The 27,454-nt window shown below is 37.1% G+C and overlaps 2 protein-coding genes and 2 pseudogenes across 13 annotated transcripts in view; 3 read left to right on the top strand and 1 right to left on the bottom strand.

Moving 5' to 3' along the window:
• Positions 1 to 15,076, top strand: part of LOC139967419 (tudor domain-containing 6-like) — a 50,887-nt gene extending 35,811 nt beyond the window's left edge. For 7 of the 9 annotated variants that reach the window (XM_071971177.1, XM_071971180.1, XM_071971175.1 and 4 more), the window contains one exon: positions 778 to 15,076. In XM_071971177.1, the coding sequence (XP_071827278.1) occupies positions 778 to 858 (81 nt within the window). In that variant the 3' untranslated portion in view covers positions 859 to 15,076. The remainder of the gene's footprint in view (positions 1 to 777) is intronic. The other 2 variants (XR_011792987.1, XR_011792986.1) reach the window with 2 other exon arrangements.
• On the bottom strand, positions 2,052 to 27,443 carry LOC139967421 (anaphase-promoting complex subunit 8-like). 4 transcript variants are annotated; one of them, XR_011792988.1, is made up of 16 exons: positions 27,244 to 27,443; positions 26,280 to 26,361; positions 25,962 to 25,991; positions 25,516 to 25,650; positions 24,827 to 24,975; positions 23,987 to 24,119; positions 23,416 to 23,593; positions 22,824 to 22,921; positions 22,373 to 22,454; positions 21,702 to 21,866; positions 21,439 to 21,547; positions 20,571 to 20,708; positions 20,097 to 20,175; positions 19,496 to 19,612; positions 6,753 to 18,913; positions 2,052 to 6,513 (listed from the first exon to the last, which is right to left on the bottom strand). XR_011792988.1 is itself a non-coding variant. In XM_071971182.1 (15 exons), exons 1-15 carry the CDS (start codon positions 27,345 to 27,347, stop codon positions 18,716 to 18,718), a joined length of 1,797 nt encoding a protein of 598 aa, XP_071827283.1. In that variant the 5' UTR covers positions 27,348 to 27,443; the 3' UTR covers positions 2,052 to 18,715. The 4 variants fall into 4 exon arrangements, 3 of the variants coding, with proteins under 3 accessions (XP_071827283.1, XP_071827284.1, XP_071827286.1); XM_071971182.1 differs by having other exon boundaries at positions 2,052 to 18,913; XM_071971183.1 differs by lacking the exon at positions 25,962 to 25,991 and having other exon boundaries at positions 2,052 to 18,913; positions 27,244 to 27,442.
• Positions 5,393 to 5,470, top strand: LOC139968268 (U2 spliceosomal RNA; annotated as a pseudogene).
• LOC139968250 (U2 spliceosomal RNA) lies at positions 14,285 to 14,514 on the top strand (annotated as a pseudogene).
• Positions 27,444 to 27,454: the final 11 nt, after the last annotated feature.

The raw sequence follows: 27,454 nt of genomic DNA, 5'->3' as shown, positions 1-27,454 counted from the left end.
CATTTTGGAACCAAACTGATTTTCAGGTTATGAAATGTGCATCATGTCACATACAGACAAGTAGTAGACCAGTAGGAATGGTATTAGTTGGGTATATATGACAGGATTAAGGACCTGTCACACCAGTAGGAATGGTATTAGTTGGGTATATATGACAGGATTAAGGCCCTGTCACACCAGTAGGAATGGTATTAGTTGGGTATATATGACAAAGGATTAAGGTCCTGTCGCACCAGTAGGAATGGTATTAGTTGGGTATATATGACAGGATTAAGGCCCTGTGACACCAGTAGGAATGGTATTAGTTGGGTATATATGACAGAGGATTAAGGTCCTGTCGCACCAGTAGGAATGGTATTAGTTGGGTATATATGACAGGATTAAGGCCCTGTCACACCAGTAGGAATGGTATTAGTTGGGTATATATGACAGGATTAAGGCCCTGTCACACCAGTAGGAATGGTATTAGTTGGGTATATATGACAGGATTAAGGCCCTGTCACACCAGTAGGAATGGTATTAGTTGGGTACATATGACAGAGGATTAAGGCCCTGTCGCACCAGTAGGAATGGTATTAGTTGGGTATATATGGCAGAGGATTAAGGCCCTGTCGCACCAGTAGGAATGGTATTAGTTGGGTATATATGACAGGATTAAGGTCCTGTCCCACCAGTAGGAATGGTATTAGTTGAGTTTATATGACACAGGATTAAGGCCCTGTCGCTCCATAATGAATTGTTTACTGTTAACAACTGTCCTCTCATCATTTTCTGCAGACTGAGCTGGAGCGTCTCAGAGAAGAGCTGGCAGCCAAAGAACGGGAAAACAGAGAACTGAAGGAACTGTTACAAAAATAGTGCGGGAAAACATTACGCTGAAATAGATGAAATGACGAGACTCACTAGAAAGGTGGAAAAAGCAAGTATTAGGGAGATCTACAGAGATTAAGAAAAGATGAAGGCAGCAACAGTAAGCCTGGAGTCAAAGTTCTTTTCATCTTGTTGTTTTTTTTTTTTTAAAAAGGAAAAATGATTATCTTTGAAGAAAAGTTTTGTGTGATACAAATCGCTGCTTGATGAAGGTGGTGGGGTGTGGTAGTGGATGTTTAGCTCAATCTGATAAGAGTGGAGATGTATGAAAAATCTGTTTATAATTTTTTCAGAAGCTTTTTTTCTGAAGGTTCCTTGTGTCCTCTTGGAAGGTTTGTACTTATAGTCTCAAGTTTGAGTACTCATAGCTACTCAGATTTGAAACAAAAGTTCCAAGTCCTTTTGCATGGTAGATCTTGCCTGTTGCTACGAATAAGGAAAGTTAATAAAGTTAAAATTGTGTACTGTATTGAGTACCAACTGCTTAATATATTATGGAAAGTCTACTGCAAAATAATATTGCAAATTCTGGTCGTGCATGGTCAGATTTAGAAATTTTGTTTAACTCAACTATCAAGTACTGTCAAGTAAAAGCCAATTTGAATTTTGTTTTTATGTTGGGCAAACTATTTAAAGTTGTGCCGAACAAGGTCGATTTGCAATGTTCATAACCATGGCTACCAAGATATACCCATGGCTAGTGTAATGTAACCATGGCTATTGTAATGTAACCATGGCTACTGTAATGTAGCCATGGTTACAAGTTTTGGGTGATATCGTCAGTGGTGGGCCTTGCAGATATCTGAGGCCACATCAAAGATTGTTCTCCACCGTTGAAGAGTGTTAACAAAATTAACAAAGTATTCATTTTAAGTCTTGACAACCGGTGCTTTTTGATTTTTTTTTTCCCCGCTGAAATGTCTAGCGTTTTGGCATTGTCAGATTAGAAAGGTTCAGAAACAATATCACCAATTGTTAGAAAACGTCAAAATGGATTCCTTAGAAAATTAGCCAAGAAAAGAGGAAAAAAGAGAAAAGTGTATTAACCAAAACTGGTTTAATAAGTAACCTGTTACTTGATTTACACTTTGGTGTATAGTGTCTTACATTTTCATTATATTTCAAGCATGTGGAAAAGATGTTAGTAAGAATTGTTTTGTTTTTTTGCCTTTTAAGATGTGAAGTTAGAAAGTGAAGTTAAAACAAGAAAATTATGAGAGAAAACCAAATTCATCATGATTATTTTTTTTTTAAAGTTTGTTAAAGAACTAGAAAAAACTGATTGATTTTTCTAAACAATTATTTGGTAACCTGATTTGTATTTTTAAACTTTTAAAACATTAAGTTTTCAGTTTTGAATTTGGTCAGTCTTTGGGTTTATTATACTGTTCTATTCTGCCACCTTTGTTTTTGTTAAGTTCTGTGCCTAAAAAGTCAATCGACAGTGTTCTAGAGTCCCAAAATTTTTTTTTTTAATTTGCAAAAGATAGGAATTAAATTAGTCTATATTTGGTTTCACTTTGTCCGAGAATTGAAGCTCTCCCCTTTTTTCCAATCTGATCCACTAATAGTTTGAGACTGTCATACCATTAAGTGTTAGGGTATATTGTCCATTATTGATTAGTTTCTTATTTTCTTCCCCCCCCCTCAAAATAAATTTTTTTTTATTGGAAATACTAAGAAAATGAAAGAATTTTTGTGTTCCACACAGTTTCGACTTGTACGTTCATATGATGTAGCTCTTTCAATCTTATTGGAGATCTCAAACAATATTTACCAAACAGGAAAGTAACATTTTTAAGGTTGTTTAGTTAGGTCTGTAGTTTGTATTCAGCATCCTGTACTTCTTTCAAGCTGCAGCAAAATATCAAAACAATACATTCCAAGCCACCTGTCATGAAGATTTATTTAGCTTTTCAAGGACGAAAGTTTGTTGGAATGATACATTTTGGTAGAAATTCCTTTTTCGATGGATATTTTACAGTAACGGTTCTTTTTTGACCGGCACCGGTTATGTAATGTAAACATTCTTGACATGTTGCAATTAGGGACTCGACTGTATTGAGAAATGCCTGTTGCTTCTTCATGTATAGAAGAGCTGCAGCAGCTGCAAGACTGCTTTGCAGCAAGGCTGACACTATACTAAACAGTAGAGATAATCTCTGCACACCAGCAGGGGCTAATGTGTAAAAAATGCAGAGCATTAATAAAGATTACATCCTGTGCAGTCTGGCTGCAGTAATGCCTTAAGCCCCCTCAATGTACCACGTTTGACACAGTGCCTAAACAAGTGTAAGCTTTGTAGAAGTGTAGGACGATTGTAAGATTTCACTATGCTGTACTAACACACTTAAACTACTCATAGTTTAAGACACGCTATTTTGCTGCGGTGTCATATTGTCTGTCCCGGATCACGCTGGTCTTTGAGTTGCAAAAATTTAAGAAAAAGGGAAAAAAGGAAAGGTAAAAATCAGACCTCAAACTGAGTCTTGGACACTTTTCAAAGAAGTCCAAAAAATCATTGGAAAATTGTGACAATATTTGAATGGAATATTCAAGCAATTTACTTCCCAAGTCAGAGGGAAGAATAAATGTTGGACAAGAAGGATAATCAAGAAAACGATGAAACAGTCAAAAGACTGCCAGTTTATCTGTTGTGTTAACAGTAAACATCTGTCTCCTTGTAAACGTTCTGGGATTTTTTACCAAAAAAGCTGACAATTATGGTAAACTCGTGCCCTTGTTTTGGCTTGAAAGCATCAGACAGACAGTTCCTAAATGTAATCAGAGAGGTGTACCTGAAGTAAAGATTATGGTAACAAATTTTGCTAGCCCATCCTGTGAAATTAAGACTGTACAGCTATAAAGAATGTGATCACATAAACATCGCAAAGTCCTACAATTATTAATAAAACAATCACCAGCCTTGAGAAGAATGGTTGGTTCTTTGCTTATCAAAATGCCGATAATTATTAAAATTTTGTGAACTCATAATTTTTTACTGAAAGCATCAGACAACCACACTACATCTAATCAAAGATATTACCTTGAGTAAATTTTTAATGATTTTAACGATTATGGCTAATGATTTTCTATAGACAGTCCCATAAAATAAGTTCAAAAATTTTCCTCAGTTGCTCCACATTTTACACTCATGCAAATTTCCATTAAAGGTACATTTTCAAACAAGTGGTAAATTAACTGTACAGACCTATGTATGATGACACAGTCAAAATATACCCCAGTTGTTGAGTTTTTTCTGGCAATTTTAACTTAGGTTTTAATGCTATAGTAGACTGATTCAGATAGTTTAATATCCTATAGAAGCGTATACCTCCTGATATGTTTACACGAATACATCAATCTCCCAAACGACACCTAATTAATTTTAGGGGTGCAATCTGTTTCGAGTGTCGCAGAGACCTCAAAGAATACTTAATATTTACCCACAACATTCCAGAACAGATAATTATCATTCACATGAAGTCATTCAACAGGTCTCATAAATAAGAATATTTCTGTAGTGTCAGCAATTCTTTGGTGGCGTGGTGAGTAGTGACAGCACTTTGAGGTTCAAGTCACTTTGGTATGAGACTAGTATCACCCACTCTGGTATTAGTGGTGTCACCACTCATTAGTATGAGACTAGTGTCAACACTATTAGTGGTGTAACTACAGTATGAGACTAGTCGCAGAGCTCTTGGTAGAAGTGGTTCATCGCTTTCTTGTGATAATCAGTGTCTGTACTTGATCAGTCCTTTTCAGATGGTTCCTCATGGTGTTCAGGAGGGATCTCCTGGGCCCAAGATAACCAGGGTTTTGCCTCTAAATGGAGAAGACCATAAACAGCTTTCCATTTCAGCATTTCTCTGCAGGGAGCGGTGTCATCAGTTCTTTCTTTCACTAGTGAGGATCTCTTTGCTGTAGGAAGGGTATCAATACCTTTGTAAGAAGTGGTATCGATAGTAGAGTTTGACTCTTTGCACATCATTTTAAAGAGTGATTTACAGGTTTGTATCTTCGAGGTAGACATCTTTTCAGCCTTAACAGATGGGAAATGATTTTGGTATTTGTTTACTCATTGGTATGTCGTATGCTCAATAAGTTGAACTTATTTCCGAGCTCCTTCAAGAGGTCTGGCAAATTTGACCCTAAACCTTTGAAAGCTGGCCAGCTATTTCCTCTTTTCAGTTTTCTTACTTTGCATTTCACCGTGGTTAGCAACTTGTTTTTCAGTGTCCTACATAGCTGTGAATGCAATGTCCTTACCTTGCATGTACCATGCTGATTGTGTCCCAGAGACGTATGATGTGGTTATAATTTTAGAAATGTCCGTATTGGGAATTTGACGATGCATTGATCTCCCATAAATATAAATCACTGAGTCTGTGATGCTCAACATTTCTCTGAGACTCGAGTTGAGATGGTGACTATAAATTTGCCGTCCAAATAATGTTCCTTCAACAAGCAGTTAATTGCTGTTTACCTTATGTGATGGTCAGCCACCAGGTCTACAATAGCTATCCATTTCTCGGCCTTTTGGCTAAGATCATGTGTAGTATCTGTTCCCTTTCGAGGGGAATGGTGATACACACCCGACGATGATCACACAGTCTCGATGCAAGGGGACTGGGGTTGAGAGCGGATCAGTCGTTCGTTAGTTTGGTTTTCGTGCCCAGGTCCTTTCCTGGGTGACTTTTCTTAAAAAGCATCCATTTCTCAAGACTCTAGACTGAAAGCTGAAGACTTATGTTCCACAAGGGCGGCTTGGTCGGAAGGGTCACTCCACAGAAAGCTGACGACAGTTTGTCTTTCTCTGGTTTGCTTCTAAAATTTCGCACCCGTTTGTTACTTCTGTCTATGTTTCCTTACTGTACGGTTCAGTCTGATCTTACCAAAAGCGAACCCTATAAACTGCTACATCTCTGCTGGCTTATTTTTAGAAATTTTCAATTGGAGATGCAAAGGTTTTGTCTCGTCAGCTGTTTTTTATAATATTTAGACTGCTGTTAATACTACCTAAATCAGAATGAAAGTCACCAGCTCTGGGATTGTGTTTCTCCTAGAATATCTTAACTGAAGAGGGAAAGCTCATTCTACTTCAGAGGAGCCTGTTTACTGTAGAAGGTTTCACACTGGTCTTTTGACCTATAAAAGTTGAAGGCAAACTTTTAAGGTCAATAATGTTTGCTTAAAGTAATAATTGACATAACTGTTCCCTACAAGAGGTGCAACGATCATACCTAACACTAAAGTTTACTCTGCTACATTTTGTGATAGTTTATTCTAGAGAAACCAATCTGAGAAAGGTGGAGCTCTAATACTCTGTCAATCTTTCTTCATTTCAAGGTTTAGACTGATCTTATCTAAAACTGAAGGTAAGTTAATAGGTCTGTGACTACTTGTTCCAGAAATTCCATACTGGAAAATGAAAGGCCTGTAAGTTCTGTGAATAATTACTCTGAAAAAGGGTAAGACTGATCTTATCTAAAACTGAAGGTAAGTTAGTAGGTCTGTGACTGCTTGTTCCAGAAATTCCATACTGAAAAGGAAAGACCTGTAAGTTCTGTGAAGGTTTACTCCGTAAAAGGGAAAGACAGATCCTATCTAAAACTGAAGGTAAGTTACTAGGTCTGTGACTACCTGTTCCAGAAATTCCATACTGAAAAGGAAAGACCTGTAAGTTCTGTGAAGGTTTACTCCGTAAAAGGGAAAGACAGATCCCATCTAAAACTGAAGGTAAGTTACTAGGTCTGTGACGACTTGTTCCAGAAATTCCATACTGAAAGAGCAAAGGAGTGTAAGTTCTGTGAATGTTTACTCCGTTAAAGTTTAGACTGATCTTATCTAAACTGAAGGTAAGTTACTAGGTCTATGATGACTTGTTCCAGAAATTCCATACTGAAAGAGCAAAGGAGTGTAAGTTCTGTGAATGTTTACTCCGTTAAAGTTTAGACTGATCTTATCTAAACTGAAGGTAAGTTACTAGGTCTATGATGACTTGTTCCAGAAATTCCATACTGAAAGAGCAAAGGAATGTTGATTCTGTGAACGTTTACTCCGTAGAAGGGTAAGACCGATCTTATCTTCGAGGGAAGGCAATAAAGAGAGCAACATTGTTATCCCTACACGTTTCAGACTATCCTAACCTGAAGCTGTAGTGGTTCTTCTGTGATGGCTAATGCAAAACAGGGACTTTCAGATGGGACATTGCTGATTGTGTGGATAATAAACTCCAAACACAGGAAGCAATATTGTTGTCTCAACAAAATTCATACTTTCCATACCCAAAGTGGCCATGCCTACAGCTGAAGTTAAAGTGGTGTTTCTGTGGTGACTCACTCCCAACAGAAGAAGCAACATTTTCTCTTAATGAAGTTCAAAGTTGCCATACCTACAGCTGAAGTTAAAGTGGTGTTTCTGTGGTGACTAACTCCCAACAGAAGAAGGAACATTTATCTCTTGCTGAAGTTCAAAGTTGCCACACCTACAGCTGAAGTTAAAGTGGTGGTTCTGTGATGACTAACTCCCAACAGAAGAATCAACATTATCTCTTGCTGAAGTTCAAAGTTGCCATACCTATAGCTGAAGTTAAAGTGGTGTTTCTGTGGTGACCAACTCCCAACAGAAGAAGCAACATTGTCTCTCATTGAAGTTCAAAGTTGCCATACCTACAGCTGAAGTTAAAGTGGTGGTTCTGTGGTGACTAACTCCCAACAGAAGAAGCAACATTTTCTCTTAATGAAGTTCAAAGTTGCCATACCTATAGCTGAAGTTAAAGTGGTGTTTCTGTGGTGACCAACTCCCAACAGAAGAAGCAACATTGTCTCTCATTGAAGTTCAAAGTTGCCATACCTACAGCTGAAGTTGAAGTGGTGATTCTGTGGTGACTAACTCCCAACAGAAAAGCAACATTTATCTCTTGCTGAAGTTCAAAGTTGCCACACCTACAGCTGAAGTTAAAGTGGTGTTTCTGTGGTGACTAACTCCCAACAGAAGAAGCAACATTATCTCTTGCTGAAGTTCAAAGTTGCCATACCTACAGCTGAAGTTGAAGTGGTGATTCTGTGGTGACTAACTCCCAACAGAAGAAGCAACATTTATCTCTTGCTGAAGTTCAAAGTTGCCACACCTACAGCTGAAGTTAAAGTCGTGGTTCTGTGGTGACTAACTCCCAACAGAAGAAGGAACATTTATCTCTTACTGAAGTTCAAAGTTGCCATACCTACAGCTGAAGTTAAAGTGGTGGTTCTGTGGTGACTAACTCCCAACAGAAGAAGCAACATTTTCTCTCACTGAAGTTCAAAGTTGCCATACCTACAGCTGAAGTTAAAGTGGTGGTTCTGAGGTGACTAACTCCCAACAGAAGAAGCAACATTATTACTAACTGACGTTCAATGTTGCCATACCTACAGCTGCAGTTAAAGTGGTGTTCCTGTGGTGACTAACTCCCAACAGAAGAAGCAACATTTTCGCTTACTGAAGTTCAAAGTTGCCATACCTACAGCTGAAGTTAAAGTGGTGGTTCTGTGGTGACTAACTCCCAACAGAAGAAGCAAAATTTTCTCTTAATGAAGTTTCAAAGTTGCCATACCTACAGCTGAAGTTAAAGTGGTGTTTCTGTGGTGACTAACTCCCAACAGAAGAAGCAACATTTTCTCTCACTGAAGTTCAAAGTTGCCATACCTACAGCTGCAGTTAAAGTGGTGTTGCTGTGGTGGCCAATGCAATACAGAGGATCGGCATTGTTCTCTCCAACATGAGGATACAGTACGAAGTCTACAGTTGGCCACTTCACATAGTTACTACATACTGAGGAATGCAGAGGCAACTCTGTTGATATTGTTTGCTTCTCTGTTATGAAGGTATTTGCTGGAACCATTACGGACATATTAAAGACGTCCCTAGCAGGACTATGTCTGTAACAGAGGTCTCTGAATGAGGATCAGGCAAGTCTAACAACGCTACAGTTAAACCTATTACTGGTATTTCTCAAGATAGGGAAATTCCAGAAGTTTATGCTGCTCTCTCCCGGCATGGTTAAATTCTTCACAGAAACCATCAGACTCTTGACACTGATAACAAGAACTTGTCTCTTGGTTTTGGCTTGGTTTTGTCTTCCTGCCTTGACATCTTTTTAAAGTCACTAGCTTGTACTTGGACATGGTGCTTAATTTTCAGGACGATTTGTATCAGGTTTGCTACCATTGAGCACAGAATTCACCCAGGTTGCTTACAACAAAGCTATAATTCAGTCAAACTTTTTCTTAAAACTCACAAAAGACTCGACAATGACTTTGTTCTAGTATCGACAAGTCCTGTGATTGCACTTCTGGCATATTTAAAGCAGACACTCTGGTCACATCCCAACTGCCAGATCCTGGAATGCAAATACATCTCTCTCACTGCAAAGTCGACTTGTTCATCATTTTTCAACCATTATGATAAAGACTGATAGTGCTGCATGTTAATCCTGCCTTAATCATTTTCGCAAAACCGGTACCTATGCTATGTTAGAAACATGGATCCAGTGCACATGCTTGCTTCACTTTCTTGTGTGTAGTCGACCGTAAGAGTCATGCGTCCAGCATTTTTGGCGCTATAGCCAAATCACTGCATGCAGCGGCCTATGGTCGACACTCATAGGCAGACTCTTGGAAATTCAACACATGATTCGACGTACACTACGATTGAAATTAAAATCACTAATGTGTGGACCAGGTGAATTTGAAGTTTTAGTCTGTTTTTTTTAGTTGAATCGTCGTTGAACGTAAATGAGTGGTTAACTTGCCTTTTCTGTTTTGCTAACGGAATGATCCTTACATTTAATTGGTAGCTGTGACCATTCTTGGCCTGTCACAGTCCTGTCACAATATGCCAGATGAGTGTTAATGCCACATAGTATCCCTCTGGTCATTCATTATTAATAACAGAGCTTTCTGCTTTTGCCAATAAACTGGAATTTCAAACCATTCTGCAAAGTATATAATCGGGTCATCTTTATAGACCCCTAAAATATGTGTAAATGTAAGTGGACCTGACGTTTCGATCCCAGCAGGATCTTCTTCTTCAGAGGCTGAATGACAAGTAACAGAAACTACAAGGGGCAAATACTAACACAGAAAACAGATAGGTGAACACAAGGTGAAACTACAAGGGGCAAATACTAACACAGAAAACAGATACGTGAACACAAGGTGAACACAAGGTGAACAGCAAGGTGAACACAAAAGGGATTGATGTAAGAGGATTAGTAAACAAAGGATGGAGAGAAGAAAGAACAGAAAACAAAGGAACCTACCCCCTTCCCTTAATATTCTCTTTGTCCTTCTACAGTTCCTCTCCTACCTCTCCTCTTTCCCCTGTTGGTTCCCTTGTAGTTCCTGTTACTTGTCATTCAGCCTCTGAAGAAGATCCTGCTAGGATTGAAATGTCAGGCCTACTTACTTTTACACATTCTCTTACACAGGCTCTATAGTGGATAGCAGTTTGCTAACATTTTTGTTTCATATTGACCCCTAAGATATGCTAGAAAGAGAAGAATGGTCTCTGTGGTCTCAGTTTAACTTCAAAACTCCATGGAGGTTTTAAAAAGATTTAATTGCCTCATTTGACACTCCTGAACGTCCAAATTTTTAGTCTTAAAAACTTTTGGAAAGGGTGTAAGAACTTTTTAGCACAGAAAAACAAACTGGGTGATGGGGGAATGCCAAAGACATTCAAAGTCTGGCACTTACATCATGTAGATAACCAGCAAAGTCTGAACAGATGGAAATTAAGGTTAATAGTAGTACCCCCAAATATTTTGGCTTTTCAGTGATTGCTGGTACACGGTACAGATGCACTTTTGTCGAGGTTGCCAAGCTCTAAATTATTCCGAGACATCGAGTAGTAAAGATGTAGAGAATTTATTGTTCTAGTACAGAAAACCCTACTTTAAAGGTGAAGTGTAAAATGCTTATGGAAGTTTCAACATGATGGCTATTAGTTTACTTATTAGCATATTAACGGGCTATATTGATGACCTTTGAAGATATACTAACACAATTGCTGATCGAGGCAGTCGAATTGAAGTGCGATGAAATAGTCTGTTCGCATCACTTTTAATATTCCGTCAGCCCACATCCAGCAAGTGAAATTCCTGTTTATGCATATGTCATATGCCACACAATGATACAAAACAGTTGATATTGGAATTAAACAGGACTGGATTCCCCTACTGCATGATAAATGAATCGGCTCTTTGTGTCAAGTGTAAAATGTTCTACTTACAGAAACGTATCTAATGTATTCCTTGTATGAGGTTACCTTTCCAGATGCCTACACAATGCATCTATAGTCTCAGAAAGTGCAGACTGCCACTGCAAAATTAATTTACCTGTTGCGATAATTCGGCATTTTTCTCACTCCTCTGCCTGGATTTGAATCGGGCTGCAGGAATTACTGTTTACCCTTATACTGACGGTTAAAACTCCCTAGCAACAGAAAGGAAATGACCCGAGCAACAGAAAGGAAATGATTTTGGATTCAGTATCTGTACTGTTGACATGAAGGCAAGAAGTCAAAAGAGTAAAATGGTGCTTGTATTAAGGACTATCTACTTCTTCTATAAAAGCAGGAAAAGTTTTCAGTTATTATCTGCATAGGTATATATATAACGGATGGAATTCTCTGCCCCACCTCCCCCTCCCCCCCCTTCACATCTCAATCCTCATGAAGCATAGAATGAAATTCTGTGTCAACTCCAGTGAACACAAAGTAACATGAATTTGAAAACAGAAAAGAATTCTTGCCTCCCTAATAAAGCTTTGGGCTGCCATGGCAATGAATGTCTGTAAGATGAGAAAAATAGATGACTGCACTAATTCATAATTGGAATGTTAATCAAACGTATGATTCAGAAAATGAACAGATAAATGCACTAGCTACGTGCAGCCAAACTGTGCGGTAAACTTGTAACAAATGTGACTTTAGGTGCACAGCGTTTAATACTGGTGTCCTTGTAGAGAGATTGTGGGCCTCTTTCCATATGTATCTTTTCATTGACAACTTTGGATAACATTTAGCACAGGGGAAAATTCACAAACAGAGGTTCTAGCTGTATGTAAAAGATAAATCCATAAGTGGTGTGATGTCTTGGTACCCAAATGTACCCTAATAAGAGTGCTACAGTATGCTAAATTGTCAGGTTTTTTTCTGTAATGAAACTTCCATGCTTGTACATTCTCCATGTCTTTTATACAATGACTACTAGAACTGAAGCTACAAGGGAAGTTGATGCGTAAAAAAAGAATACAAGTGACAAATTTGCAAGCTTTCCCGTCAGTAGTTGTCCAAGGGGTATGTGTGCATTAGACTAAGTGATCCAGTCACTTTGGTTGTTAAACCATGCAAAGAATAACATTGTCTGGTTGTAGACTAAGTGGTCCAGTCACTTTGGTTGTTGAACCATCCTAAGTATATCGGGTTTTCCTTCTCATGAACTACCGTTGCTTCATTGTGTCATCATTTTAACATTATGTATCCTGTACCACAGTTAATTGCTGACGTTCATGCATCTTTGACGCAGAGAAATGTCTTTGCCAATACATTTAATTGTCTGGATGTAATTGAAGGACTTTTTAAAACCTATACATGTTAATAGTATCATGTTGGATATTCTGCATAATTTAAAAGCTTGTCAAAGTTATCTCTGTACAAGAGGTCTAAACATTGAATGAGTATTAAGAAGCACCAAATTCAGCCAAAATTTTTTATATGTGGTCCCTTGAATCAGTTAAGAAGAAGCCAATACTTACTGTCCAGGTGATTGAGTTTTGCACAGTGCAATAGTTATCACAGGTGTTATTAATCCAGTATTTTGATAGCATTTTGCAGACTTTTCCAAGTTTTGGAAGAGGTAGACCTCTGTTGAAATACGCCCACACTGTGTTATACCTACATACCCTCTTCAATGGTACAGAGTGTGTAGGATTAACAAGAGGCAGTACATAATGCATTCTCTGGTTTTTACAATGCAGTATCTATAGGCCACATTGTGTGTTTCTTACTACATACTGTACGGTAATGTATGTAACATTCTCAAATTGAATATGAACTAATTCTTACACTCTAGGTGCTCATTCTTGAAAGTTCAGGTTAGTTTCCTATTAAAACCAAGATGGTTTTAAGTCCTGAAATGGATTTCTGTGTGAGTCCCATAGTCACTCCATAAAGCTAATTCATGAACAGTATATACAGTATGTATTGAAAAGCCACAACTTTGCAAGGGAGGATGAACCGATTTTGATGATATTGTTCTTGTTTATGGGAACTTGTCTGTGCTGTATCATCCATACTGAGAACCCTTGATCTCACAACGGTTTATAATGCAACAGTTTGAAGGTAATATTTATTCAATGAAATGGCATTTTGTTTTATGCATATTTGGTACATGTACACCCTCACTATACATGACGTCACATTCATGAAGAAAACTGGTCATGTTACATCATCGAAACCACAATGCATTTTTGCTTGCTGGTTTGTGTGAAATGCATTTTGTACATTATGCAGAAGACGTAATGAAACATGCTTGGTGGTAAATTTCATTTTTAACTCAGAGACCTGTGTCTGTTGTAGTGTGTTTAAAACATGTATGTACTAGAAGGTTTAAGGAGACACAAACCCAACCATCGTTCATAGCTTTACGTAACAGAAATATGCGTGACGAACAACTCCCCAAAACAGCTCAGAAAAGTCTTCCTCCACTAGGATTCTATTATGTAGTTTCAAAGTTGTGCCTGGGAGCCTGTCATTTTGTAAATCTGTGATGTCATAGTGCCATTACTTTCAGGGTAGAAATGTGACGACTAGTGTTATGACATTGAACAATGCCATCATTAGGTGCCATAGTTGTGTAAACCCTTTCAGTATTTTAAATTCAGCATTTATACTAAGAACCATCTCCAGTATAGAAAGTTAAACATTGCAATACGTAAAAGAGAAATCAGAGGAAGAAAACTTAAAGCACATGTGGCTAGATGGTATCATATTTAGACTTGATCAAGTCTCCAGTCTTAGGTGTGAAGGAACATTGAATCTGTGCTATATTCCGAATGGAACAAGAAGACTTTGCCCAGCTGTTTGGATTGGAGGAAGGGTTCTTCATGACAGTTATCTCTATCATGCAAATATTAATAATGATAGGGTTTGTGTTTCTGTTAAAGGAATAACATCTGATGTTCCAACTTTAACAATTACATTGTTACCCTCAAAGCAATTCCTCTCCCTGAGACAACCATTTGAATAATTGCCTTTTTTGACATTTGGGAATAATTTGGAACGTTCAGAACCCTCACCTTTAACTGACATACTTGTATGACAGCTATTTTTATCCCTCGGGAGCATTCTTTGAGATGAATCCAGTACAGCCATAGCTTCTCGGCCTTTTGGCTAAGATCATGTGTAGTATCTGTTCCCTTTCAAGGGGAATGGTGATACACACCCGACGATGATCACACAGTCACAATGCAAGGGGACTGGGGTTGAGAGCGGATCAGTCGTTCGGTAGTTTGGTTATTGTGCCCAGGTTCTTTCCTGGGAGACTTTTTTTAAAAAGTACCATAGGTGGCTGATTGTACATCACTGATATTTGCATCACTCACAGTATTGGACTTAAAGTGCAGCATTTGAAGCCCTAGATCTATGTTACAGTATGTGAATTTTCTTACGTACAACATCAGGACTGTCTTACACCCAGAGTACTTGTCCAAGCTAATGGGATTAGTTAGATAGGTGCTGTGAAGACCAAGCTTCCTTGTTCAAGGAAGTTGGTTGCATCTTGAAGCAGCCACTACGCATTGACATGAAATGTCTATTTTCCTTATACACTATCTGTACTAGATTATTGGTTAGTTCATCTTTTGATGAAGTATACTCACAACAGTTTACTACCACAGCCAATTTATGTATGTTTTGTGCATCCAGATAAATGGCTAAAGGAAATGTTTTATTAGCTGGTGTCTTGCTAGGCCTTGGCCTATTTGTGCCTTCTACATTCATTATTAACATGAATTATGATCGAATAATCAGTCACAGAACATTTGGAAACGAGAGAAAAGCGCATTTTTCTCAGATAACTTGCAGAGCCGGTGGTTCTTCTGTTGCCACGGTATTAGCTCAAAAAAGGCACAATCATGAGGTAATTTATTTACACAAACATCAATATTTGCAGATTTATACCATCTCATACAACTAAACTTAAATAATCTTCTTTACAGGAGATAATGCTTGCATTGTATCATTCACTTGTTTTGAAAGTTGGTCAAGAATGACTTTCAGTTCTTCAGACCATTTATGGTTACAAAATGTATAAACTGTGTGGAGCTATTTCAAATAGATGTCCCACATCATCTTCTTATGGGGCTCTTCAACTTTTTTACAGAGGGTCTGGTCCTGTCATATAAGTCTGAATGTGTGTAATCTTATACACATCTCTGAATCGTAGCAACAGTAGCACCCAACGAAATTAGACGTGCTCAGTGATTGAATAGTGCAAGGCTCCACTGTGCTTTAGAAAACACAAGTCAAGGTACTTGAAACAATTAATTGTCTGGAAACACAAACAAAAATGATCTTTCAGAAGACATTTTTGCAAGTAATTACAAATGAAAAAGTTCTTGTTAGCCTATAATTGTAAAACCAACATGAGTGCTGCTGTAGGTCTGACAATAACCTACAATAGGTGTTCAGTTGCTTGATGACCATGTCACGTATTCTTGGGGATGGTTGGTCCCAAATTTTATAAATAAACATTTTCCCAATTGGGTGCCCTATTTTAGTTGCGTATAGAAACGAAAATGTTCTAATCGAGTAACGATTGTTTCAAATCAGAAGAGTGGCCTGCTGATTATCACCTCTAACCAACATATGCAACATGTACTTAAAAATACTAGAAATGAACACTGTGTAAATCACGTTTCCAAGTCATATCAGTTGAAAGGCATAATTAACTGTTTATCATAAAGTGTCATTGCAAATTGTCATTTGATGCAAACAGTATCTTATCATCCATTATTTTGTTGGTACCTATACCTTTGATGAAAGAACTGCATCATAGATTTTGAGGTTCATTGATTAAATATCTCCAACAAGGAGAAAGGGAAAACAGGTTTACTCTGTGCAGTTATTCTTTGATGAACTGAATTATGAAAATAGAATGGTATCTATACTAATGCCCATCCTTCAGTCTAGGTCTATCTTCCTTTTTCCAACTAATAGCCTACATGGCCCACATTTGAAAGGAGGAAAATTGTCGATAACCAATAAAGAAAAACAAGATTTCAGATCATATGCAATTGCATTCTGGGTTATTAAAACAACCTATTGCAAATACCATCAGTACTTAATGATGAGTACACAAGGTACAGTCTCAGTATGTGATAGTTTGGTTTACAGTACAACTGTTACCTGACAATACTTAATATTGTCCGAGCTACTTATGGAGATGCATGTGGTGTCCACTAAAACCATAATTTTAATATCATCATGAGGTGTGTTCCTCCTATGCTTTGAAGTTTAAAACATAAGATTGGCTAACTGCTAGTCATACAGGAACATAACTGTTTAGTTCTCTACATGTGGAAGATTAATTTGTGTTCTAGCAGAAATGGAAGCACATTTTAGCTAGATATGATGCACTTGAAGAAGATATATTGAATAATGAGTTGGTTCATCAACAATTTGAACTTTAAAAATGTGTCCTACAGGATACCAAAGGGTAGAAGAACATTGCTTTCATTGTCTTTACGGTTGGAAAGTGAATATGTTCCAACTGAACTGAAACTACATTTCAGTAAGACTATACAGACACGAAGCATATTGGATCTATGAACTAAAAAATATCACCCTGGAATCAAAAATTGTTAGCCATGTCTGATATAGAAATACTATCAGTAATCATTGTAAACCTTAATACGTTCTAGTGGTATTGTCAGTTATAGAAGCTAACCAACCAACCATCATAATCTGTCATGTGTGATAGAGAGATACAAGTGATTAAAGTGAATACTGCCCCCAAATAGCTAGTTTTCCTCCAAGACAAGATTAACAGCTTTTGCAAGTCCTAACACAGCATTAAAGCCACACATTCTTGAATTGTTAGTGGTGTTTGCATTTGTTGATTACAATGATTATTTTCTAAACTAAAGAAAAGTTCTCAAATTTAGTAGCAGTATGGCAGGCACCATTTGCAAATTAATTTTTCTTTTGTATTAATTCGAGGAAAATTGCATGTGGGAATCTGATTTTAGCCATTAGATTGGTTTTTTATGCATGGGCATTTCTTTAGCAAGTGCATAAAAACTATGAAATTCTAGGGCCCCAAGTGTGACATGGCAGCCCCTGGACATGCCAGCAAGCAAGATCTTCGTTTTAGAAATTTGAGAGGAAGTACTTCATCATACATAGTTCTATGATATAATATGGTGGCTGTGTTGTGCTTCTCCCTTATTACATTTTGTATTTCAGTTTTTGTTTCATAGTCCTGTTATTATCTTTTCTTTTCATACCAAGTAGTTGTTATTTGCATTTTATGATGGTAGCCTTGATATTCTTCCATATATTCTTTGCCAATGTATTAATAAACATTAAAACTACACAATTGAATGATCTGTGGCTCCTCATTTGATCAAATTTTAAATTTGATCAACTTTTCCACTTTTTATGCAGCAACAGAAAACAGGTGAATGAAGCAGAACTCACAATAACTGACAATACATTTTGCTTTTTCTTTTTCTCATTTTTATTAAGATCAATATTTTCTAATTCATATAGAAAAGAAGAAGTCTGCTTATGTTGGATTTCAACATTCTGCAGTACTCTCTGCCTTAAAATTTAACAATTAAATGATCCATAGGGTTTTGTACATTTGACTCGTAGTTCAGACTGGACCACTTACACCGCACCATACAAAATTGTCCCTCCTAATATATAAGCCTTAAAAAGAAGAGTTTTTGTAGGAGCTTACATCAGTCATCTTATATTTCAAAGAAAAAGCCTGCACCAAGCACCAAAGATTACACTCTCCAGTCCATCCTAAAAGTGATTCCGAAAGGCTAGCATTTTTGTACTGCCATCTAGAACAGGGAACCCTCGTCTTTGAGAGATGTTGGTAAAACTGGTTGGCGGTTAAGATCCACAATTGTGCTATATATTCAACAACATTTGGCAACACCGTTTGGATTGCATCACACATACATGTTATATAATGATGTAATTAACACTAGGATTTATAACAAACTGGCAAGTGGGGGGGGGGGGGCTGATCCATTGATCTTATTCTGAGTTGGAGAGGGGCAGACGTCTCCAGAGGTATAACATGATTGTGACACTTACATGTCTAGCAATTGTTTGGCTAACTTGAAAGTCCAGTCAGTTTGACAGGTACCATGTATGGAGGTGACAAGCAGGGATGGGTCCGTAAACTGTGAGCAACAAGGTCACAAGGATAAGCTAAGATTAGTCCTTGATAAAAGCTGTTTGGACATATAGCCATCACTATGAATGGTGGTGCTGGGATGAGGTCACAGGGTTAATGATTAGTTGATACATACTCCATCGATTATGACTACCATGACTGGTGCTCTCAAGACTGGGAGAGGGCAGGTCAGTAACAACTGTCCACCAGATAGTACAACCGTTCATTTGCAATGATGTCACCAGCAAGGTAAGACTGATTCATCTTCAATAAATACTGTCAGTATACAGCTATCGTTACCATGACTACTGCTGCTGCTGAGAGGTGTCAGGCAATGGCACAGACCCCTATCCACCAGACAAGTTGAGGCATTCCTTGGCAATGAGGTCATGGCGTGAAGGTTAAATTCATCATTGATAAATGCTGTCTTGGTGTATTGCCATTACCATGGCTGGTGCTGCTGAGAGGTGGTCGGGTCAGCGAGCCCAGGTCTTCTATATTCTGTCTTTCTTCAACATTAGGTGTCCCTGCTGAGTGGCGTTTGTTGGGGATCTCCTTCAGAATCGCCTTTCCTTCCTCTTTGGTCTATAAAAAGCATTAAATAAAAAAATTAAAAAGGGTACCGTTTACATAACATGTACCACTTTATTACCAATTGGGAATAATAACAGTCATAGACCTTAAAAAAAACTCATAAATTTGCTGAATAAAGGAGTTTTGAAATATAATATTACCAAATCTTCCGTCACGTTTGAATACTATTCAGCTTTCAAGTTTTAACCTTGACATGGGTAATTCTATACAAAGTTTCCTTTCAAGTGTGGCTATACATTCAATGGGTACTAACCACCTAGCAATACCTGAAACTAGTCTTACATATTGTTGTCTGAAGGCGATTTAAGTTTGACACATTCAATGGGTAATAACTACCCTCTGATACCTGAAAACCAATCTTAGATATTGTTGTCTGAAGGCGGTTCAAGTTTGACCGATACATCCTTCAGTACTTCTGTAAACAGATCACGGTAGACCGGGTAGACTGTGTATGATGTCATAGTGACCCATTATCTTCGAAAGCTTTCTTGTAAAATGCGTATTTTTACTAAGATGATTCAAGGGATGTGGTTTTTCACCTACTAATACAGGAAAGTTAAGTGCACCTCTTACCTCGTTGTATTCACAGCACTTGTGAGCATAACTGGTTGCAAACTCAAAGTTTTGTTGTTTGAGGTGATATCGAGCCAGGAAGCGATAGGCCTGACACTGCTCTTCTGTATCGGCAGTCTTGCGATTTTGAAAAAACGAGAAAAACAGAAAGTTGACGGTACAATTCATTTCTTCCACGTGTGGAGATAACATGCAAAATAACAAAGACTGTTAGTGTTGTCAACAAATATAGGCAGATGTGACACATAGCAAAGACAATCAATGTCAAGGTGATAGTTGTGAAATACATGTCATGTTGCTATGTGGTGTTGAGTCATATTGTGTAGGTCTACAACACTTTTACAGCACCTAAACCAATGGCAACAGTCGTTTAATGGTCGTTCAGTGACCAGGGAATTTAACGACATACTAAAATTGATTCGGGGAAGAAGGAATTATTTCTAAGTAATTGCAAACTATTTTAGATGAAGAAGAAAAGAAAGAAAAAAACGAGTTCATTGATATCAGTCATGGAGAATAATTTCTTAAGATGATGCTGATTTTGTTGAAATATTTCTAGCCAGACAGGATGGCAGCATAGTTGTATTAGATTTCCTCTTACCCCAAGGACTTCCATCTGCTCGACAAACTTGGAGTAGAAGGAGGCGGCTTTGTCATCTTCGTTGAATCTTGCGTAAAGTCTGACATGAGGGAAACAAATTTATTGTTTCAGCATGAGCCGATGTATGAAGAATTATTCTCAGCTTGAGTTATAGGGAAGGGAAGTGAAGGCTAAGTGAAGGCAAGTGAAGGCTAAGTGAAGGCAAGTGAAGGCTAAGTGAAGGCAGAGGGAGAGAGAGATAGAGCTATGGCAACTCAACCCTATGCCAGTGTAATTTATTCACAAAACAGAATAATAAATACAAGATTGAACACAAACACGTAAATTAAGGCATTTTCACGTCACAAATCAAAAGTAATTGGATGTCAAACAAATTATACAATATGATATGAGCACGAGACATTTTTTTTTTTAAAATCTAACTAAAGTAAAGTCTCTATCAAGCATCGATGGGGAAAAGAATTAAATGCTTACTTTGCCAACCGAACCAGAGCAATTCCTTCCAAGTCGCCAACAGAATATGCCCTCCAGTAACATTTCTTAGCTTCAACCACCTTGTCCAACTTCTCATAGCTCTCTCCTAAGGCTACAAGCATCCTGGAATCATTCGGTCTGAAATGAGATCATGACATAGGTGGAGTCATAACGGTGTACCTATGGTGTCCCTATCGGTGTACCTAACTTTGTATAGCTGTACCTATCTTGTCATGGATGTACTTTGTCGGTGTGCCTATGGTGAACCTTTACCATGACATGAGGTGTACCTAAAATATGAACCAATGGTATCCCTATCAGTGTATCTATCTCAGAATTGTACCTGTCTTGCCATGGATGTACCTCATCAGTGTACCAATGGTGTACCTATGGTGTCCATATCAATGTCCCAATCTCGTAATTGTACCTGTCTTGCCATGGATATACCTCATCAGTGTACCAATGGTGTACCTATGGTGTCCATATCAATGTCCCTATCTCATAATTGTACCTGTCTTGCCATGGATGTACCTCATAAGTGTACCAATGGTGAACCTATGGTGTCACTATCCTATAGATGTGTAAGTATCATAACATGAGGTGTATCTTAGTTTAAACTGACGCCATTTAGTTTACATCCGACTTCAGATTTTGAGCTGTATTCTAAACATGGACACCAATACCCAACATGTCATGGGAGTGAGAAGGAACAGGATTGCCTAGTACTCTGTCAGACGCTGTATGTAAACTAGAAGGGGGAGTACATGCCAGGTTTTCCATCCACCAACATCAGGATTTCAAGTGATACACTATATAGCATTCTTATACTAGATAACCAAACGAGTTAGAAGCATAATAATGTTTGTACCTGAGCTGCTGGGCTTGTCTGAAGTAATATATGCAATAGAAATACATTTTCAGGATCTCGTAGGTTTGACCGAGTCCGTACCAGGCTCTGAAATCTCTCCTGTTCACTTCTGTTGTAGGAAAAAGAAAAAACCAAGATTTATGACAAAAATTGTTGTTGTTGTTGATGTGTTCCACACCAATATCATGCTATACATATAAAAAGCTGTTGAAAAACCTGAATTCCACATACATGTTACTGATATGTATCATGTATTTACATACCTATAGCCTGTCTGTAGGCTTCAATGGCAGCTGAGGTATTCTTCATTTCGGTATATTCGTGGCCCATCAGGGTCCAGGCTGAGAGGTAGTTGGGGTTCAACTTCAGGGCCCGTTGAAAGTACACAATGGCCTTTTCATGCTCTGACCTCAGCGAATAGTAATTACCTTGAAAGGGGGAAGAAAAGAGACAGAACTTTGAAAAATTTGTAGCTTCAAGACTTGTAAACAAACTTAGCTGTTTTTCACTGTTAATCTAGTATTTCCCACTGTGAGAATGCACAACAACAAAAAACTCTCATTAGAGATGTTTAAATAATTAGAAAAATGTTCTTACTTCTAAAAGACCAATATGAAAACTTAGACTAATACTGCAAAACTGTCATAGCAGACATAGCCTCATTTGCATATAAGAATTGGGGTGGAAGTTGTCATGATTGGACTAGTAAGCTAATTACCAACTGTTAACACAATTTTGGTGAAAAAGATATTAATAAGCATCCTTACACAATTATTGGTTTGTCAAACTTTTAGTTCAGTATTTAATATCTTAGCAATGAAACAAACTATGAAGACGAGAGCTATTCTTCCAAAACAATGTTTAATTTCTTTCAAATTGTTTAAACTTCTGTTATACCTTTAATAGACTTCAATGAATAGAAAACCCCTCTTACCTATAACACAGCAAGTTTCTACTCTGTACTTGTCCACCTCACAGACTCTATGAGCCAGACGGCTTAATTCAGCTTTCATTTCCTGTTAAGCAACAGAAGGTCAAACATGAGATTAAAAACATGAAAAAGAAAGGAAAAAAATGGTTAACTGGGGTGACAATTCTTCCCATCTAGAAAATCTATCACTGATATTAATATTCATAACGATGGCTAATCTATTTACATTCTGATTACGAGCTTATTTTAAAGCATGTTCTTGTGATAAATGAGTTTCTTATCCAAGCAACAGCTTCATGAATATTCAATGGAGTGGTTCCCAGTGCTATTGACCTGCTGTGGCAGTCATAATAAGCTTTTGTGATTTGACAACCAAACATAACATGAATTTAATATAGGTGTTAAAGGATAAGCCATGCTACAAAGCATGACATTGCACTTATATAATACTTACCTTAACATAAAGTAAATTCGAGTAAGTGTCCATGTTCTCCAGTCGATAAGGGTCGACCTTCTCTAGCTTGGCTAAAATCTCTACAGCTTCGTCCACAGCTGGCAGATATATGACAAAATGATAGAAAGAGTAAAATAAACCAACCTAGAGAGCTTGTCTCATCTAAGAGACTCCATTCTAAATAACAGTTATTCAGCTTAAAGAGAACCGTGTCACTCTCTAACAAACTCGATCAGTGAATTTGTAACATTAGATTAAAAGAGGAGACTATCTTTCAAACCAAACTGAAAAACATATCATTATCAATTGATAAATTTCAATTATATTGGTGTGATTTTAGAAATAACCTATATTATATATTTTTATAATAATAAAAAACCTAACTTCTATTTGGCAATTGCTAGCAATTGAAAATGTAAGTAATCACTCTCAAAATGTCTCAAATATCTTGCATATCTTTATCACGTTACACAAAGTTTGATCGGCATCCATGGAAGTTTCTAAACAGGGGGGACGAAGAGGAGGGGCAGTGAAGTCAACAAGGGTTCTCATGGATTATCGGATCAGTTATTTTATTCTAGAGCGCCCTCACCTCTCAGGTTGTCGTGGGCTACGGCCATCTGTGAGATGATGTAAGTGTTCTCGCTGAGACCCGCATCGCATAGCTGAGTGTAGAGCTTCAGGGCATCCTCGTTCAACTGCAACTCCAGACAGGTGTGAGCGTAGAAGAACTGTCTCATCCAGTGGTTAGGAAGCTGAATGCTATTTAACTGGTTTCACGTGAACAACAACAAAAAGTAATATTTGCTTTTATAAAATATGAGGATTCATAAATAAACGACAAATAACAGACCCCAACTAGTCTACTTCCTAATTTTCCACTGAAATGACACTTTTCAGCTCAGCAGTTTCAGGAAAAAAACTTAAGCCATCTCAAACCACTAAACAAAACTTTCCAAATCGGCCCTGATCATAAAACTAGTAGACTGGTAAGTAATTCTTGTTTTGACCCTGACACACACTTGTACGTGAAACACTGCAGTTTGAGGAAGAACTCCACAAAATTCTCCTATTAAGAATGTGCAAACATGCTCTCATGGCTATGACTTTTAATTAATCAGACAATCCAGTTTAGGGAATAAAAGAATAATAGGTTTTCTCACTTTCTCTCGATCTGTGATTAAAGAGGACAGCTCCTTCCACGTCCCCCAGTTTAGAGGATGACGATGTACGGAATCCAACAAGATCGGTTCTGCTTCTTTCAACAATTCCAACTTTTTTAAGACCACTCCGTAACTAAGAACGGAAGATAGAGAAAGAGATATGAATGGATAAAACGATGAAAGTCAATCTATGTATCATTTATTGTTATGGAAAATTATAGATTGTATTTACATCTTGACTAAATACCCATAAATATGCTTGTTTTTATTTAATTTTACCGCTTAAACAGTACCAAGCAAAGGGTCTTAGCAAAATTGACAGCCTGGGCTAAACAATAATATCCAATACTTGGGATACTTAATATATATGCAGATTCAGTATTAACACATCAAGTGTTATATTAACTTGTATTAAAATACATCATTAATGCAGTATTACATCGTGTTTCTATTTGCCTATAAAACTTAGCAATATAATACAATGAAAGACTTTTATTTTGATCTTGTTTACAATGAAGGGTAGAAAATGAAACAAATATATACATAGCTGAAAGACAAAGGGAAGCAACATACAGAATGTAGAAATTTAGTTAACTTTTTTAATTAGCACAGTATGAAATCACAGTCTTTAATTTGTGAATAAAAAGAGAGTAAAATGTTAGGGTGTTCACTTGTTTGGTTCAGAGATGGAGAAAGTTCAAATAGAATTTTCAAAACCTAATATATCTTCTATTCAGTGTAATACAATACAAATTTACATATGTGGATTCACAAAAATCCTATTTATCCAAGTTGCAAGCGTCAGAAAGGTATGCAAATATTACTGAGATGGATACTCACAGATAAAGACCAAATCCATCCAGTTTGTTATTGTTATGTCTGGCTTCTAGCTCGAGACGGAGTGCCTTGAGAGAACTGTTTTTGAAATTTTTGAAGTGCACAGGACTCATCATGTCCGTCATTTCGTCATACTTCCTCTTTTCGCCAGCCTGAAAAAGTCAGCAAAATAATTGAAAAAATTCAGCAAAAAAGTGCATTTTAACCTACTGTATGCAACACTATTCTTAATGTGAAAACTTAATGCTTCACAAATAATAAATGATTCCAGGCCAGTTGAAATTTTATACTAATATTATTTTATAAGTTTGCAAATTGAGAAAGACAAGGAAATAAACTACATTGAAATCGCATATATGTGAAAGTGACAAAGGTTAATGTCAGGCTAAGAGTTTAATACACAAAGCCATCTATATCAGACTATCCTTGCTGCTTTCCCAACTTCATGCCCCTTCAGGTACAGCACAACACAGAAGTATAATCTTTGAAATGATGCAGACTTAATTCTTTAAACAAACAAAGCAGTGGGTTGAACCTTATCTTTACTTCACATCCAACTTCAGGTTTAAACTAGAGTAATCAAGCAGAAAATTTGCTTGCAATTTGTTGAAATGATACCAAAAGACTGTATATATATATATATATATATATATATATATATATATAAAATATACATTTCTTTTGCCACTCACCATATACTTGGCATATAGATGCAAGAAAGATACCTTGGGGCTTGTGCACTTTTCCGTGAAGAAAGCAGCTCTGTCATACTCTCGTAAATCAAAGTAAGTCTTAGCCATACAGAAGTTGTCAAAGTCTTCAATCTCCTGTGTAAGAGTAAATATAATGTCAAATGGACATTTATAAACATAAGTCTGAATGAAATGCATCGTATTCTATATTCTAAACACAGATCGTTCACTAGATAAACAGTTCACATGAGATCCTGTTTTCCAGTAGAAACATAAATGAAGCCCTTATGGTTCATTACATGTATTACTTTAATATCAGCAATCGTTTAGTGTGGTCATCGAATACAGTATATTAACTGACGTGCTTAAACCTTCTTATTCAGGATATTAATAATATTGTGAATAGAGATCATGTTGGACAAGTAGTATAGTAAAGTGCATACAACCTTTGTGGTGACCCCTATGGAACAGTACTTCTGTTGGAAAGGGATGAAGTGATTAAAGGGTGTTTACAAGGAATAACTTATTTGATTTGTTGCAATTGATGTTTTCTAGCACTCTAGCTTGGCAAACAATCTCTATTTTGGCATTTTTACTACATGTAAACATCCATAAGGTACCTAAAATATTATGATTTTGGTTTTATAATGATGTTCATCTTTGAAAATTGGTTCATCTTATTAGCATTTAGCTCGAGGTAACAGATAAATGTCATATTCATCAATTTCTTCAGAGATGTAAGAGATAAAAGAGTGTGTGTTCACCTCGTCTTGCATGCCTGAAATATTCTGATCTTCACAAGCGGATGGTTTAACCTTCTTTAGAGTAAATGACAATTCAGCAAACCTGCATTGAACAGAAAATACATATTTATTGCAATCATTTGTATGCATTCAATTGAAGTTATTTATAGATAAATTAAATATGAATGTTTCAGTATATATACAACTTACAAGGGACTCATACTAATATAGTCTTCTTTTCAAAATTAATTTCAAAATATTCTAGAAAGTCTTAAACTTGCTACTACTAGTCTAGGTTGTATTTCTATATCACTTTTAGTTTTCTCAGACAGAAGGGATATAAAACTTGTTAGAAACAATTTAACTGTTCTCTCAAATGATATATTTACAATGCATTACACATTTGCAATAGATACATGGCACTGTTGAAAATCAGCAAAAGATTCAATATGAAGAAGGTAAAAATATGTGCTTGAGCAATTATAATTTACGAAATATGGAGTATCAGTTAGCATTAAAGGAGCAGTACAGACAGAAAGCTTAACTAAATGATGGACATCTCCAAAACCTGAATATTTAGCTCTATGGTCCAAACATTATTCAAGTTATTAGTAGCAGTACTTTTTTATATTAAGCTGTCACATACAGTATTAACACTTAAGTTCTGCCAACATACTGGTGATCAACTTGCTATTGATATTACTGCCAGAACCACAACGCTTTTAACAAGTTATCATACATTTTCGGGCCACACTATCGTCTTTACGACCATAACTTTGTAAACCAAAGTTCGATTTCACAGTGCAGTCCTCTATCACAATTAGTATAATGAGTGTTTGTAATGTTATACTTATACTGGCCTTGGAAGTGTCACCCTGTCGGATAATACACAGCCTTACCACGATTTCTTCCATGGTTAGGCCATAGCGATTACTGTGTTGTAGGAAAAGCGCGAACATTGAATTTAAAAAATCTAGGGTATTACCACTTAGCACTCTGCATGAGGCCTCTTTCAGTACATTGTTTGAAGGCATCAATTAGGTCCCTCTTCATGTCCGATAAGTCTATAGTAAACTCCTTTTCATCCATGTTATCTTAATTTTCTCGACAAAAACTTGACTTGAGGATTTCGGGACCTCCGTTCAGCTAAATTGATATATGTTGACCGTATTTCATAAACACTGATTTGCTATGTG

The sequence above is a fragment of the Apostichopus japonicus genome, chromosome 5, assembly GCF_037975245.1.
Source record: "Apostichopus japonicus isolate 1M-3 chromosome 5, ASM3797524v1, whole genome shotgun sequence".
In the NCBI taxonomy this organism is placed as follows: Eukaryota; Metazoa; Echinodermata; class Holothuroidea; order Aspidochirotida; family Stichopodidae; genus Apostichopus; species Apostichopus japonicus.
The sequence above is the reverse complement of the archived record's forward strand: the minus strand, read 5'-3'. Positions and strand labels throughout refer to the sequence as shown.

What these genes read in the sequence shown, in the direction of transcription:
- LOC139967421 (XM_071971182.1), bottom strand. Translation starts at nt 27,347, where the DNA reads ATGGATGAAAAGGAGTTTACTATAGACTTATCGGACATGAAGAGGGAC. An exon ending in TTTCAGGCATGCAAGACGAG is followed by an intron (nt 25,992 to 26,279) that starts GTGAACACACAC and finishes CCTTTCCAACAG; the next exon opens with AAGTACTGTTCCATAGGGGT. An exon ending in AGACAAGCCCAGCAGCTCAG is followed by an intron (nt 20,709 to 21,438) that starts GTACAAACATTA and finishes ATCTCATTTCAG; the next exon opens with ACCGAATGATTCCAGGATGC.